We start from the raw sequence: 17,275 nt of genomic DNA, 5'->3' as shown, positions 1-17,275 counted from the left end.
CGTGCAGGTCCTTTAATTGTTTAAATGATCCTGTCAATGGCCTCAGTTGGACGTTGACAGGTCGGCGGGCCCACAGCTGATTTTGCTGCGCCCCCACCTTCCTGAAAATTTAAATGGACCGGGATAACATCGGGGGTTCCACCTGACATCATCCCGTGTCATTTTACGTGTCGGCGAGCGGGCCCCGCCCCCTGCTCACCGACAGCAAAATTCAGCCCATTATCTGTTCTCTGGCACTCATAGTGGAGACTGGCACTCGTGAGGAGGGAACCGAGGGACATTTCAGCTGAGCAGCCCTCCCTCGATTTTTAACATGATGCACTGCCTGCCAGTGCCTCTCCCTTCTAGGAACACCTGATGGAGGAAGTAGCCTTATCATCAGCTGAGGAAGCTAATAAGGCTCAAGGGGCGACTGTATGATGCTCACTTTCTGCAGGATCACTGGGGCACAGACAGAATAATCGGCATCATAAGATGAAGACTGAATTAAAATCATAATGGAGCAACAAAAACAACAGCAGAAGGCAACGATAGAGATAGCAATTCAATGTGGATTGGATCCTCAAGGGATAGAAAGTAGATCGGCAGATAGGTCACTGGTGGAGTATAAAGAGGTTGGTGCCAATCAATCATGCAGAGACAGAATAGGGGTATAGCTAGAGAAGGCATCTCACACATTGCATGGAAGACCTGGCATACAAAGATCTTGGAATTCATTTGTTTGGGCAAAAAGGAGCCAGTGGGCTTGGACAGGAATGCTGTTGGTGTGTATTTTCTGTAGGAGGATTTGGGACAAAGAGCTCTGGATTAAATGGGAGTTGTGAAGAGAATGTTTCGTTCTTCTCTTCACAGTAAAAAGGCCAATCATACGACAGAGATTAGTAAAACAATGTGGGTTTTTCATTTAAAGGTAAGACTATATACAAATAATGTTAACTAGGAGACTAATATACATACTTGACTCCTGCTGCTGTAAACTGATTACAAGTCATAGGACTGATACATCCCATCAAAGGCAGTGAAGAGGGTAGTGGACTAAGCGATCCACCAGGTGATGAAGGCATGGCTAAGGCTTTCAGCAGTGACAGGTGAGTTAGGGGTGTAAGTAAGTGCTGTTCTGGCAACAGACTCTGCTTGAGCTCAGTGAAAATACCGAGGATGGCCACAAATGAGCTCAGTCTCAGCAGGTAGTGAAGTAGGTTAGAGGCAAGACCACAACTAAATAGCTTCAATTTTGCCAACAAAGAGCCATACTTAAGTGTCTACTTAATCATGACTTGGTGTCAGTCAGGCAGTTCAGTAAGATTAAAACAGAATTACCTGGAAAAACTCAGCAGGTCTGGCAGCATCGGTGGAGAAGAAATCAGTTGACGTTTCGAGTCCTCACGACCCTTCGGCAGAACTGAGTATAGTTAGGAGAAAGGTGAAATATAAGATGGTCTAAGGTGGGGGGGCGGGGGGAGAGAGAAGTTGAGGGTGGGGTGGTTGTAGGGATAAGCTTCCTTTCAAGTGAAGCAGTATTTCATTTGCATTTCCCCTAACTTAGTCTACTGCATTCGTTGCTCCCAATGCGGTCTCCTCTACATTGGAGAGACCAAACGCAAACTGGGCGACCGCTTTGCAGAACACCTGCGGTCTGTCCGCAAGAAAGACCCAAACCTCCCTGTCGCTTGCCATTTTAACACTCCACCCTGTTCTCTTGCCCACATGTCTGTCCTTGGCTTGCTGCATTGTTCCAGTGAAGCCCAACGCTAACTGGAGGAACAGCAGCTCATCTTCCGACTAGGCACTTTACAGCCTTCCGGGCTGAATATTGAATTCAACAACTTTAGATCTTAAACTCCCCCTCCCCCCATCTCCACCCCGTTTCTCCCCCCTCCCCTTTTTTTTTTCAATAATTTATATAGATTCTTCTTTTCCCACCTATTTCCATTATTTTAAAATCTAAAACTAAAACTTTGTTAGTCTTTCCACCCCACCCCCACTAGAGCTGTACCTTGAGTATCCTGCCTTCCATTCTTAATTAGCATTTTTCTTAGATAATATCACCACCTTCAACACCTCTTTGATCCTTTTGTCTGTGACATCTTTTGATTATCTGCTCCTATCACTGCTTGCTTATCTCCACAACCACCCCACCCTCAACTTCTCTCTCCCCCCGCCCCCCACCTTAGACCAGCTTATATTTCACCTCTCTCCTAACTATACTCAGTTCTGCCGAAGGGTCGTGAGGACTCGAAACGTCAACTGATTTCTTCTCCACCGATGCTGCCAGACCTGCTGAGTTTTTCCAGGTAATTCTGTTTTTGTTTTGGATTCCCAGCATCCGCAGTAGCTTTTAGCTTTTTGTTTTTAGTTCAGTAAGATTGCTCAGTGGGAGTCAGTGACTAATAGAGTAGTGACTGCATCGTACAAGATGGGATGGGACCCAAGAGAGACTTATGAATGCTGTACAATGCAGGACAGACAATGGAAGAAGATGGAATAATGAAGAGTATTGAAAATGGCAGCTAGGTGAAAGGAACATTGAGCCATCCCCATGGCAGAACTCTGCCACTATTAACACCTTTTATGGGAAGATCAACTCCAGATTGAAGAAATGGACGAACAACGCACGCCTTCTCACCATCATGTGCACACAGCAGGCGGGTAGTGCAGTCTACCATTACAGGGGATTCGACAGCAGGTCTCCCAGCCTTGTTTTCCTCCCACCCTCATTTCCTCTGAGCACAACGTGCAGCAAAATCACAAGTGCAGTGATTAGAGAAACATTGATGGTTTTTGGATGCTAACTCAAAGGAACTCTATCCCTTTTCCTGATATGCTTTTTATTTTTTAAGAGCTACATTTATCCACACATTCAAGTGCCTGGATGTTAAAAAAATTCAATGATACTTCCAACAATGAGTTAAGGAAACAGAACTGACAAAGTGAATTGAAGTTGACAGAATGCAAAAGCAAAAATAGGCTTTAAAAACCTCCGTTTACACATGGGGCTTGTGTGCTCTGACAGCGTTTGCTCAATTATGCCAATGTGTCAATTGTCCCAACTCGTATGTTACTGCCTGCAGAATGCTGACTGCGCTATAATTACTGAAAGTGGAAAGATGGGGTGGAGGTCTTAAAAAAAAAAACTCCTTACACACTCAAATATCAAGCTTCAATAATAGCAATTTCAGAAGGGAAAAGAGACTTTGACTTTCATCTTGAGCAATGGAGAACTGCTTCCGTATTCAGTATCACTAGGGAGAGATAAATGTGTAGTTTCACACAGAAGGAGCACAGAGCAGACATAGAGGGCTCCAACCTGCACTTTATGTGAATGTGGCTTACCAAATCACCCCCTCATCTAAACGAATTAGCTCTCTTCCTCTGTTGCATTTATCAGTCTGGTATGTGTTCAGTTACTTTAACAGTGGTATGGGTTCCAGGCCAGCACTACCTTGTTGATATTTCTTGGTTCCCATTGCAGTCAGTAACCCTTGCTCAGGAGAAGGCTCTATATATTTATGCATACACAGGCTAGTAGAACTCCCTTCATCTTAGTAAACATTTCAAGCATGTAGAAGCATCTGCATTCCCCACACGTTTAAATCAACTCTAGCTAAGTTTAAAGAGGGTTCAGGATGTCCAAAACATTCCCCCCAGACACATTAGAACCAGGTTTGATATATCACAGGACTTATACATTAAATTGGTCATTCTGTCAAAGCTCGAGCCCAAAAAGCCCCCCAAACAGCCACAAGTTATAATCATAAATGGCTTGGATTTTCTAGTCAATGGCGATTGAACGGCATTCGCCAGATCATTCCACTTAAAATTGCCCACAAACTTTTCACGGCCTTTTGAGCAACAACGTCTGATCATTGGGAATGTGATTCAGCGCAGCTTCCTCTGCAGGGAAGGGGGTGGGATCTGGAATCTGTACAAAAATTGCCAGCAACGTGTCTCCTCATCCAGTCAGGTTAAAGAATCCTCACTGACCCATGCAGAATCTAAACCAGAAGGGCAAGTTAGAATATTTAATTAGTGTTAAATATTGTACAGAAAGGAAAATGAAGTGAGAGAAAGAAAAATGAGATTAAGAGAGAGAGACGAAAGAGACAAAAAGTTTTTAAAAATCTTTTTTAAATTTCCAATAATTAAATCTGAAGGAGATTCTGCACATATAAAATTAAATTTCAGTGGCAGGAAAGTTGTTTGACAATAATTGAGAGTTATCATGCTGTTAAAATTCATTTACATGGGTAACTAATGGGTAAGTACCGCAACTTCAAGCCCCTCATATATTTCAACACTGATTATATCAGCGAGTTCTAGCAAAGCTTATGGAGGATCAGAATAAGTCAAGACAGCAACATGTCCAATTTACTCCTCAGTAATAGTTAACACCAATAGCCTCATGTACTGCAAAAGATGGGCTATTAGACACTCCACTCTGTGATATTCTCATAACTACTGGGATACTGTGTAAAAAGTGTTGACCTATGCAGCTAACATTACTTCTGACTTGCTCTGTTTCTGCTAAATGCCCAAAACCTGAATTCCCTTTCTTAACTCTTTTTAGTCTGTCTTATTCCCCCTTTCACAATTTCACTCATTATCACTGTATTTCCCTCTCTGACTCATATTCCCTTTTGTCTCTATTATATTGCATTCCATCGCTCCGTTTTGCCTTTCTCATTTCTTGTTCACCATCCGGTTCTCTTTTCATCTCTGTCTTTGCCTGTACTCTTAATTGTGTGAATAGGGGGAGCATTCCTGCTCACTCTAACCCCACAGAAATACAAGGATTCGTTTTTTTTAAGTGTTGATTTTCTGAGTCGCCTCCAGCAGTTGCCATAAGGAATGCTGGTTAGGCCACTAAGGCCTAGTCCCAGTGGATGGAGCACTCTTTGGTACTAAAAACTGCAAATCTAACAATTATTGTGATTGTTCTGTGAATTCCTGTCTGTTCTGCTGTGACCGTGGCTTCCCATATGCATCAGGTGAGCCCCACGTGTTCCAGCTCAGGCAAATCAGCTCAGCAGGAAATTTGGCAAGATCGGTGCACCCACCGGTGTAAATTTCAGTGTTGTTTCTGCACAAGTACGAACCAGAAAATTCCAGGCCTAGGTTCCATTCCATACATGCACAGTTTTGTTTTCTACATAAAAGGCCAATTGAAAAGCAGACTTTTGCTGTCTGGTTTGTGACTATCTAAATGACAGAGCAGCAAGCCATCCCCAACCCTGCCATTGAAATCAAATGGTTAGTCACCCTGCTGATAATAAATTATCAGCCAGGGTTCTGATCCCTACACTGATCACTGTCTAGTGACTATCCATGTGTGTGGGCAGCAGATAATGAGAGGGTTTGGATTTCTTGTCTTTCCTACAACTGTCAATGGTCACTGTCCAGAGTGGCAGATATAGTGCAGTGCTGGAGGGTTGACAACACAAGTGGAACTGTAGCCCAGTATATGTTACACTAAGATGAGGGCGGGTGGCTGCGGGGGGGATGGGGACAGAACAGATCTTTTAAAATGGTCTAAAGAATGATATTCCGTCACCAAATTCTGAAATTGGACCCACATCTTAAATGTCTCTAATTTTTCAAAATAAGTAATTTCCTTGCGGGCGGGAATTAATTATACTGAGTACTGAGTCTTATTTCCTTAAGATCTTAAATGAGGTATTTTAAGACTTAGCTGAAATGTGCATCTAAGATCAAATTGTTGCAATAATATTGAGCGCCACCTGGGGGCGACAATCTGTCTAAACTCAAAACTTCAGTGACAAGCAGAATTAAGTTCCAGGGTTGATTACATAAAACTTTATCAAATGAATTCTTCACAAACAGAAAAATCAAAAGACCAATGTTGCCACAAAACCTTCATTAGAAAATGATATAACATGATTATTGTAGCCTAACACGCTTGGGCATTATAACAGGAGGTGCTTGTTACTGGGGACAACATTTCATATACCATAATCCAAGATCAAGCAGTTTTACAAAGAGATATAAGGGGCACCACTGACCATTAAAAGCCCTGTGAGCCTATTCCTGACCCCATTGATCCATGTACACTTTCCATAAGACATCACTGGATGGGATCCAGAAGTGGGAGTGCTCCACAAAATGCTGGGATGAGTTCTAGCTTCATCATTACCAGGTCCGTAAGGCTGGTGATCATATCCATACTGCTCACCTCTACCTCTCCCCACCTCCATTTTAATTCCCAGTCTATATCCAGGCAGTGGTTTGACCACTTCAGCTGAGCTCAGTATCTCTGAGTTAGGATAGGGATGGGTGGGAGGGACGGGGGGAACAGACTAGTGACATTGCTTTCAAGCACTCCTGTAAGGCATGGCACATGACTGTGGATAGAATCAGGTTCGGTATTAATTCCTTGAACAATCAAACAGTCCGGCAGCTGCATAGACTCTTATATTTATAATAGCAACTTGGCTAATAGTGAATGACTGCCATGTGGAGCTATACTGTAGCAAAGCATCAGGAGAAAAAGGGTGAAAATCATTAATGTGCATGACTTCAATCTGCACTCCGCCACAGAGCTGGAATACAGTTCTCATTGATAAATGTCCACCTTAGGCCCAGTAATTGGGGATGCACATGGACACCAGAACTGTTCCTGCCACATGCTGAAACTTTGCCCAGGCCGTGTTATAGAAAATGCACATTCCTGTAGCAGAAGGTACATAAAGGGTTAATGTGGGACTGAGTACAGTGCTGCCCACACAGTGATGTAAGAAGACACCTGACCAGAGCCAGAGTCAGTCTGGAGATGGACACGGGGTGGGAGGGATGCGGGAGGAGGGAGGTGGTGGGTTAAGACCTAGAATGGGCTCAGCTCCATACCTGTACTTTCCATTGTAAATACGTACATAGTTATGAGTTGTTAATAAAGACTTGCTATTAACATACTCCAGACTACGAAGCCTACTTCATGTTGTCCAAAGCAGGATTCTTCAATTCCCAGGCACAAACAAGACTGACCCATGAAGAGTAGTGGGCGAAATGGAATGATGGAGGGTTACTGTAGCCCAGCACCTCCAACAGACAGCTTTACAGACCCACAGTGTCAAAGTTGCCTGGTTGTGTCAACACTGAAGAATTAGGTCACTTTTGTTGGGTCTGTGATGATTGAAACATGGGTTCTGAGCTCCACAGGAGACCCTCTGTTGCAACAGACTGGCACATAGAGAACTGGGAATAGGGTAAAGCAGCAGCACTTACAACATTCCTAAACTGACTTTGATACAATAGATCAAAGAAGTTGTTTCCCACAAGGCAGACAATCATGTTATTAATCAGTTCCACTGTTCAAATAAATTCACTGCAGATAATGGACTTCCGCCATTCGATAAGTCGTTTGTCTTTTTCACACCTGATTTCTGTATCAGTAGTTTTGCCTGTTATCGCGTCATCAGCTGGATCTGAGAACATTCTGTAAGTGCCTAACTCAGGAATTCCATTCCGAAATCTTTCCACTCTGCTCTCTTTTCCTTTAAGATGATCCTTAAACCTATCTCTTTGATCATGCTTTTGATACCTCTTCTAATATCTCTTTATGTGGTTTCATTGCACTCCTGTGAAAGAGCCTTGGGACACTTTATTATCTTAAGGGTGCTATATAAATGCTAGTTGTTGACTGACTGGTACTTGCAAATTCACATATATTAAGCATTTCAAAGACAAAGTAAATGTTAATGACTTATGAGCACAGGCAAACATCACTATAGGAAACCAGCTGGACTAGATTGCCGTTCTGGAGATACAAATGCCTCCAGCCAGTTTAGTATATTGTTTACCCAGATACCAACACAAAGGAACTCTTGTTTTCTTTTACACAAAAAGCAACTAGCTGAAGTCCACTTAAAAACTTGTTGGCCTGGATTTAGTGGATGTAATGACTGCAAAACTGTCAGTGCTCACCATCATTGCTGTATAAAACTGACAGCAACTTCTGGCATCCACATACATACACACAGTTAAAGTGGAAATCCAGAGGTCACTGTCAGTGTTATCGTGCTCTTCTCCAGACTACCCTGTTGCAGTCTTCAGAGATGCAATCAACACAGAACCAGTGAATTGATGTGAGCTTCAACTTACACTATTACACACTATTTTCACCTATATAAATGACTGAAAATGTTAAGCCTTGTTGTATGAGGTGCAATTAAGTCTTTAATGGTGTACCAAGTTATAGTCACCGCTAAACATGCTTTAGATCTGAAAAATTAATTTTCCAAGTGTGGAGTCTCAATCCCTCAGATGAACATTTAAAAATGTGATTATTAAAATAATAAACTTTTTTATTAGGTTTATGATATTTCAGCTTCTACTTTAATTGGATGCGTATGTTCCAATTATTTTGCTTTCTGTCCAATGTCCTAAAATGTGAATTATAATCCCTGCTTTCTACTTTGCAGCCTGTAAACATTTTTCAGTCTGATAGGCTGATAACTCTGCAAGCTGCCTTCACTGTTTCTCAGCACCACAGATGGTGCCAGATTCACAGTCACATCCGAATAGAGACAATTAATGCTACAGAGCTGCTCTATCTAGATGCTAGGTCAATGGCAAGCTGTCCCTTTGCTGCTGACTACAAAATCTGGGCCATTATGTCTAAAAAGCATATGAATAATAAACTATTTTCACTTATTCAACAATGGAGCACTGCCTCCATTACAGCAACAATCATTAATTGTCACTTACATCAACCAGAAGCACAGCACTCCTGCAAGCACAAGGCTTTTCCACTTGATTTTCCCATATTTTTACGGTCAGTAATTGAAGTATATTTTCACAATTGTTAACCAAAGCTCTAATGTTATCATGTTCAAGAAAGTGAAGCTGGAATCCAAGATGTAAGTTTTTTTAAAAGAAATTTTGCTTTAAGAACAAAAACTCTTTTAAAGTGGGGTCACGCGTTCTCAGTCAAAACTAAAAAACCTCTTGTCCTCACTGGTTTGGTTGGTTGGTTTTTCTCTATACATCCAGCAAACACAACTTACCATATTGTGCATTATTAAAAGTGCCAGCCAGAGTCCGACATGAGGAATTATCTCCACCACACACTCCACATTTATCCCGCCTTGCTTTGGAATTCAGTACGTGGTCACATCCAGCTTGCTGTAAAAGAAGCACTGGGAATTAGGAATTAAATGCAATCCCTCAATGCATGGCTGATGTGGAAATAACAGTTTCCATAACCTGCCAAATAAATTATTAATTGGGAGAGTAGGTACACTTGTCAATGAACATGTAACCCATCCTAAACAAAAACAAAAATAGCTGGAAAAACTCAGCAGGCCTGACAGCATCTGCGGAGAGGAACACAGTTAACGTTTCGAGTCTGTGTGACTCTTCAACAGAACTAAAGAAAAATAGAAAAGAGGTGAAATATAAGCTGGTTTAAGGGGGGTGGGACAAATAGAGCTGGATAGAGGGCCAGTGATAGGTGGAGATAACCAAAAGATGTCACAGACAAAAGGACAAAGAGGTGTTGAATTTGGTGATATTATCTAAGGTATGTGATAATAAAGGTACAGATAGCTCTAGTGGGGGTGGGGTGGGGGTAAGGGATTGAAATAGGCTAAAAGGCAAAGATAAAACAATGGATGGAAATACATTTAAAAATAATGGAAATAGGTGGGAAAAGAAAAATCTATATAAATTATTGGAAAAAAGGGGGATCGGAAAGGGGATGGGGATGGAGGAGAGAGTTCATGATCTAAAATTGTTGAACTCAATATTCAGTCCGGAAGGCTGTGAAGTGCCTAGTCGGAAGATGAGGTGCTGTTCCTCCAGTTTGCGTTGAGCTTCACTGGAACAATGCAGCAGGCCAAGGACAGACATGTGGGCATGAGAGCAGGGTGGAGTGTTGAAATGGCAAGCGACAGGGAGGTCTGGGTCATGCTTGCGGACAGACCGAAGGTGTTCCGCAAAGCAGTCACCCAGTCTGCGTTTGGTCTCTCCAACGTAGAGGAAACTGCATTGGGAGCAGTGAATGCAGTAGACTAAATTGAAGGAAGTGCAAGTGAAATGCTGCTTCACTTGAAAGGAGTGTTTGGGCCCTTGGATGGTGAGGAGAGGGGAAGTAAAGGGGCAGGTGTTGCACCTTCTGCTGTTGCATGGGAAGGTGCCGTGGGAGGGGGTTGAGGTGTAGGAGGTGATGGAGGAGTGGACCAGGGTGTCCCGGAGGGAACAATCCCTGCGGAATGCCGCCAGGGGGGGTGAAGGGAAGATGTGTTTGGTGGTGGCATCATGCTGGAGTTGGCGGAAATGGCGGAGGATCATCCTTTGAATGCGGAGGCTGGTGGGGTGATAAGTGAAGACAAGGGGGACCCTATCATGGTTCTGGGAGGGAGAGGAAGGTGTGAGGGCGGATGCGCGGGAGATGGGCCGGACACGGTTGAGGGCCCTGTCAACCACCGTGGGTGGAAAACCTCGGTTAAGGAAGAAGGAAGACATGTCAGAGGAACTGTTTTTGAAAGTGGCATCATCAGAACAGATGCGACGGAGGCGAAGAAACTGAGAGAATGGGATGGACTCCTTACAGGAAGCGGGGTGTGAGGAGCTGTAGTCGAGGTAGCTGTGGGAGTCGGTAGGCTTGTAATGAATATTGTTGGACAGTCTATCACTAGAAATTGAGACAGAGAGATCAAGGAAGGGAAGGGAAGTGTCAGAGATGGACCATGTGACAATGATGGAGGGGTGGAAATTGGAAGCAAAATTAATAGATTTTTCCAGGTCCAGAAGAGGGCATGAAGCAGCACCGAAGTAATCATCGATGTACTGGAGAAAGACTTGTGGGAGGGGGCCGGAGTAGGACTGGAACAAGGAATGTTCCACATACCCCATGAAGAGACAGGCAAAGCTGGGGCCCATGCGGGTACCCACAGCCACACCTTTTATTTGGAGGAAGTGAGAGGAGTAACCCATCTTATTGGATGATGTTCAACAGGATTGCAGGCAAATGATGATGCCAGCACCAGACACGAATGAGGCCAGATATCCAGCATTTGGCAGGCCACTGCTGGCTCACACCATAAGATACACAGCTAAACATCGTTAATTGAAGCCAAGTGGTATCATTGAAGATCAACACACTGAACAATACATAGCTAATGAAGAATATTCATACTAGCAGAAGTACACCTGACACACAGAGGGAGGTTGGCATACAAGCCAACATCAGCCTTCGAGGTCCAACATCCAGGGAAGAAGTTTCCTGGATGTTGGTGCAGAGGTACCATCCAAGAAAGTTATAGCGTTATAGTGACATTCTTTCATCAGCACCCAGTTTTTTTTTTATTCATTCACAGGATGTGGGAGTCGCTGGCAAGGCCAGCATTTATTTCGCATCCCTATTTGCCCTTGAGTGGAGGAACAGCGATCTAGTTCTAAATCAGGATGGTGTGTGGCTAGCAGGGGATCTTGCAAGTGGTGGTGTTCCCATCTGTTTGCTGCCCTTCTAGGTGATAGAGGTCATGGGTTTAGAAGGTGCTGCTGAAGGAGGCTTGATGAGTTGCTGCAACGCACCTTGTGGATGGTACACTCTGCTGCCACTCTGTGCGTCAGTGTTGCAGGAGTGAATGTTGAAGGTAGTGGATGGGATGCCAGGCAAGCAGGCTGCTTTGTCCTGGATGGAGTCGAACTTCGAGTGTTGTTAGAACTGCACTCATCCAATTAGTGCTGAGTAACCAGAGCACAAGCTCAGATGTCACAGACACTTCTCACACCTCAGGCCTCCTCGCCAAATGCACATGGTTCCCAACCTCGCAGTATCAACTCTCATATGCTGTCCACTTTCAGAGGTGTTTGATCTGTTATAGCCCAGCTCCCACCCAACTCCAAAGTAGAAGGAGAAGTTAAATGCATTAGGTTTCCAATGTGCAATTTCTCAACTTACCCTGCACAAGCCTTGCACACAGATATCATTCGTTTCGGGCCCACAAGGAGTACCATCAGTGGCACGATCTTTGAGCTGATAATACGCTGTAGTCCCAGCCACACGGCAGAAAAGTTTGCACCGATCCTTCATCAGAACTGCAACGGAATACACACATTTGTACTGACTCCAAATGTTACGAGTTTCTGCCACATTGCACTGCAATCACTTTGGAATACTTACTGCCGCTATACTTTGGAAGCCAGCGTACATTTGGTGGCAAACCGTTGATGTTAAAATGCTTTCCGTCAAATTCTGAGCACTGCTGTTCCCTGAAATCCTTCCTTCCTTTTGGACACGGGTCCGTGTTACAGGATCGGAATTTCATTCTGCGGCCCACACAATACTTTCCACCATTTCTGGGCCTGTTTGGGGCAAAAGAAACAATATACTTATGGCTAAAGCAAACACGTCTGCAAGACATAAATAGCTTGGACAATAAACAAAATCTCAAGCCTATGGAAATAAAAATGATCTTCTGATATGTACAATGTTAGAATGTTAAAATGACACACCAAGAACTGGTTTTCCCTCAGCAAGAAAATTTTAAATCATTACTTTTTCTGCAGCCGAAACTAGCAATTATTAGGAATTGAAAATGTCATCATTGGTCATAACGTGTCCTCAATTTACGCACTTTATTAAACAAAACTAACTGCTTACAACAATTTTCTTGCAGTGTAGAAAACTAACCATACCAGAGGATCAACTTCAGTTGACAATCTGACAGAAGGAAATCTTCATTTATCTGAAAGCGATTGGGTGTAGCCAGCCACCAGCAGCATGGATGTGGTCAGCCATCGGCATGATTCTCATCAGCAGTTCACACACCATTCTTTTAACTGCAATTTCTACTCATTTACTTCTTAAAATAAGACTATTGAACAGACTGTGCATGAGCCTTTTAGGTGAAGTGCCATGTGACTGGATGGGAATCTGATGGTATGGATATTCACCTGATTCTCTGGCCAACACAAAGCCAACCTAAGGCAACGTGAATTGTCTTGGCTGGAAATTCCACCTCATAGATTCAACACGTTGTTCAGGGAACTTCTACATACTTTGTTCACATGAGCAAGAGGTGCATCCATGGGATGAGTGGAGATGATGGGTATTGTCTTTCTTTTGGCTAATTTTAGATCAGCCAGCTTTCTCAAGGTGCATCTGTAAGATTTCCTTGTTCTATGGTACAATTGATGTTAAGATGACCAATAGACCAGCTGGCTGCATTGCCATTACAGTCATGTCAGTGATTGTCCTAAATAAATCTTAATTGTCATTTTAGTTCATGCCTGACTGGCTGGCACAAACATCCCATTCTCTGTTATCCTCTGCTGCCCCATTCATATGAATTCCTCTTGGTGAATGCCATCTAAGAACATATTTGCCTCTGCCACTGGAAGTTGGGAATCAAACTAATTGAGAATGTGGGACCTCAGTAACATGGGCTGTCTAGAAAAGCTTGGGTTATTCACCATAGAGCAGGAATGGTTAAGGGGACACTGAGTTTTTCAAATTAATGAATGTGCTTGGTAGAGTAAATAAGGAAAAACAATTTCTAGTGACAGCAAAGTCAGTAACTAAAGGGAACAGATTTAAGGTAAGTAAGATAATGGACAAATGAACCAGAGGTGAGATGAGGAAAATTTATTTTACACAGCGATGTTATCACCAATGCAGTGGTTGAAAGGAGGTTGGAAATAGATTCAATAGTGGCTTTCAAAAGGGAATTGGGATAAATACTTGAACAGAAAAAATGGAGGGGGCTATGGGGAAAGAGTGGGGGAGTGGGACTAACTGGATGACTCTCTCAAAGACACCAGAACAAGTATGATGGGCTGAATTCCCTCATGCACAGTATCATTCTATGAATCTATTTTCGAGAGGCAACCAGATACAAACTCATCATTTGCTACAATGTGATTCTGTTCAGACCCCCATCAGGTAAAGAGAATTGTTAAAGAGATTTACATCGAAGGAAATTACATTGTAATATTCCACAATTATTCTTATGGTCTTCAGCCATCTATTGCCTGATTTAGCAAGCTTTCCTAATGGTAGCACAAGTTTGACAAGTTTTCTCCACTGTGTTGTGTTTGGTTACAGTATAGTCACCATTGACCTGGTCTGTTTGCTTCAGCCTATTACTTCATTTGTTACAATCTAAGCAGGCTATTCTATTCTGGAAGATTTCCTTCCACAGATTTGTTGATCATTATGAACTGAGTTTGGGGCAGGTTTCATATTTCTGGCAATTTGGTGACACCATAGGCTACACAGGAATGGTTGACGGTCATTGGGAAATATCCATAACTTTCAAGGCAGATCTTAAATAAAGAATTCAGGAATGCCCACCTTGAAATCAGGTACTGGCAGCCCATGATTTTTCCTCCATTAATTTTAATCTGTGGGAAATCAGATGATTTGGTAGCCATTACAGACTCATGGCTGCAGGAGGACGTGGATTGGGACCTGAATATTAAAGGGTACAGGACATTTAGGAAGGACAGGAAGCAAGGAAATGGTGGAGGGGTGGCTCTGTTAGTTAATGACGGCATTAGCACAGTAGACAGGGGTGACCTAAGTTCAGGAAACTAAATGTGGAAACGGTTTGGGTAGAGATGAGAAATGGTAAAGGCAGGAAGTCACCTGTGGGAGTCGTGTACAGGCCCCTTAATAGTAACCACATGGTAGGGTAGAGCATAAAGGAAGGAATAATGGGAGCTTGTCAGAAAGGCACAGTGATAATCATGGGAGATTTTAACCTACATATAGACTGGAAAAGTCAGATGGGCAAAGATAGCCTAGATGAGGAGTTCATAGAATGTTTCCAGGAATGTTTCTTAGAACAGCACGTGCAGGAGCCAACCAGAGAGCAGGCTATACTAAGCCTAGTATTATTCAAAGAGATTGGATTAATTAATGATCTCATAGTGAAGGCGCTCCTCGATAACAGTGACCATAATATGATTGAATTTTATATTCAGTTTGAGGGAGAGGGGAATGGGTCCGAGACTATGTTTTCAAAATTAAATGAAGGCAATTATGAGGGCATGAAAGCAGAGCTGGCTAAAATGAATTGGCAAATTAGGTTAAGGGATAGGTCAATAGAGATGCGGTGGCAAACATTTAAGAGGATATTTCAGAATATACAGAAAAGATACATTCTAGCAGGTAAGAAAAAGTCCAAGGGATGGACACACCATCCGTGGTTAACTAGAAAGGTTAAAGATAGTATCAAACTTAAAGAAAAAGCTTATAATTGTGCAAAGATAGGTGGAAGGTCAGAAGATTGCACAGAATATAAGGAACTGTAAAGGATGACTAAAAGATTAATATGGAGGGAAAAATTACAGTGCGAGAGAAAGCTAGCCAGGAATCTAAAAACAGATAGTAAGTAGTACAAATATTTTAAAAAGAAACAAGTTAACAAAGTGAGCGCTGGTCCTATAGAAAGTGGGTCCGGAGAATTGATAATGGAAAAAAAGGAAATGGCAAGTGAACTGAACAGGTATTTTGCAACAGTCTTCACTATAGACGATACAAGTAACATCCCAGAAGCAGCTATAAATCAGGAAATGGAAGGGGGGTGGGGGAAGAACTCAGGAAAATGACAATCACCAGAGGAGTGGTGCTGAGTAAATTGTTGGAGCTGCGGGCTGACAAGTGCCCAAATCCTGATGGACTTCATCCTTTAAAAGTCTTAAAAGAAGTAGCTGGTGAGATAGTTGATGCATTGGTTTTAATTTTATGAAATTTCCTAGATTCGGGGAAGATCTTATCAGATTGGAAGATAGCAAATGTAACTCCTTTATTCAAAAAGGGAGGGAGACAGAAAGCAGGAAACTGCAGGCCAGTTGATTAACATCTGTCATAGGGAAAATATTAGAAGCTATTATTAAAGAAGCTATAGCAGGGCACTTGGATAAGTTCAAGTTAATCAAGCAGAGTCAACATGATTTTGTTTAACCAACTTATTGGAGTTCTTTGAGGAAGTAACATGTGTTGTGGATAAAGGGAAACCAGTGGATGCACTGTACTTAGATTTCCAGAAGGCATTTGATAAAATACCACATCAAAGGTTATTGTGTAAAATGAAAGCTCATGGTATAGAGGGTAGCATATTGGCTGGCTAATAAGAAGCAAAGAGTAGGCATAAATAGGTCTTTTCAGGTTGACAAGATGTAACGAGTGGTGTGTCACAGGAATCAGTGCTGGGACCTCAACTGTTTACAGTTTATATAAATGACTTGGATGAAGGGATGGATGGGATGGTTGCCAAATTTGCTAATGACACAAAGATAGGTAGGAAAGTAGGTTGTGAAGAGGACAAAAGGAGGCTTCAACAAGATATAAATGAATGGGTAAAGACCTGGCAAATACAGTACAATGTGGGAAAATGTGAATTTTGTCCATTTTGGCAGGGAGAATAAAAGAGAAGCATACTATCTAAATGGTGAGAGATTGCAGAGTTCTGAAATACAGAGGGATCTGGGTGTCTTCATGCATGAATCACAAAAGGCTAGAATGCAGACACAGCAAGTAATTAGGAAAGCTAATATAATGTTATCATTTATTGCGAGGGGAATTCAATACAAAAGTAGGGAGGTTATGCTTCAGTTATACAGAGCACTAGTGAGACCGCATCTGGAGTACTGTGTACAGTATTGGTCACCTTATTTAAGGAAAGATGTAAATGCGTTGAAAGCAGTTCAGAGAAGAAGCTTTACCAGACTAGTACCTGGAATGGGTGGGTTGTTTTATGAGGAAAGATTGGACAGGCTAGGCTTGTATCTGCTGGAGTTCAGAAGAGTAAGAGGCAGTTTGATTGAAACATATAAGTTCCTGAGGGGTCTTGACATGGTGGATGTGAAGAGGATATTTCCTCTTGTGGGGGAATCTCGAACTAGGGGTCACAGTTTAAAAATAAGGGGTCATCATTTAAAATGGAGATGAGGCAAAACTTTTTCTCTCAGAGGGTCGTGAGTCTTTGGCACTCTCTTCCTGAAAAGGTGGTGGAAGTAGAGTCTTTGAATATTTTTAAGGCAGAGGTGGATAGATTCTTGGTAAGCAAGGGGGTGATAGGTTATCAGGGGTAGGTGGGATGCAGATTTGAGGTTACTATCAGATCAGCCATGATCTTATGAAATGGCACAGCAGACTCGAGGGGCTGAATGGCCTACTCCTGCATCTTGTTCGCATGGTGGCAAATGTCAGAATGTACACTCGCAGACAATGTGGGCAGCTGAGGAGTGGAGCCTCCATTCCATTATAACACAAGTCTTTTAATGCTTTAGAAAACAGAGTCCAAAAATG

General features: G+C 42.6%; 1 protein-coding gene across 1 annotated transcript in view; it reads right to left on the bottom strand.

The window, feature by feature from the left end:
* LOC144696757 (A disintegrin and metalloproteinase with thrombospondin motifs 20) overlaps positions 1-17,275 on the bottom strand; it is a 440,683-nt gene that overhangs the window by 198,229 nt on the left and 225,179 nt on the right. Inside the window, exons 13-15 of the mRNA XM_078568442.1 lie at positions 12,143-12,324; positions 11,921-12,057; positions 9,021-9,138 (exon numbers count right to left, since the gene is read on the bottom strand). Of these exons, the coding sequence (XP_078424568.1) occupies positions 9,021-9,138; positions 11,921-12,057; positions 12,143-12,324 (437 nt within the window). The remainder of the gene's footprint in view (positions 1-9,020; positions 9,139-11,920; positions 12,058-12,142; positions 12,325-17,275) is intronic.

The sequence above is a fragment of the Cetorhinus maximus genome, chromosome 22 (genome assembly GCF_964194155.1).
Source record: "Cetorhinus maximus chromosome 22, sCetMax3.hap1.1, whole genome shotgun sequence".
NCBI lineage: Eukaryota > Metazoa > Chordata > Chondrichthyes > Lamniformes > Cetorhinidae > Cetorhinus > Cetorhinus maximus.
Note: the sequence above shows the minus strand (reverse complement) of the source record. Positions and strands in the feature narration are given on the sequence as shown.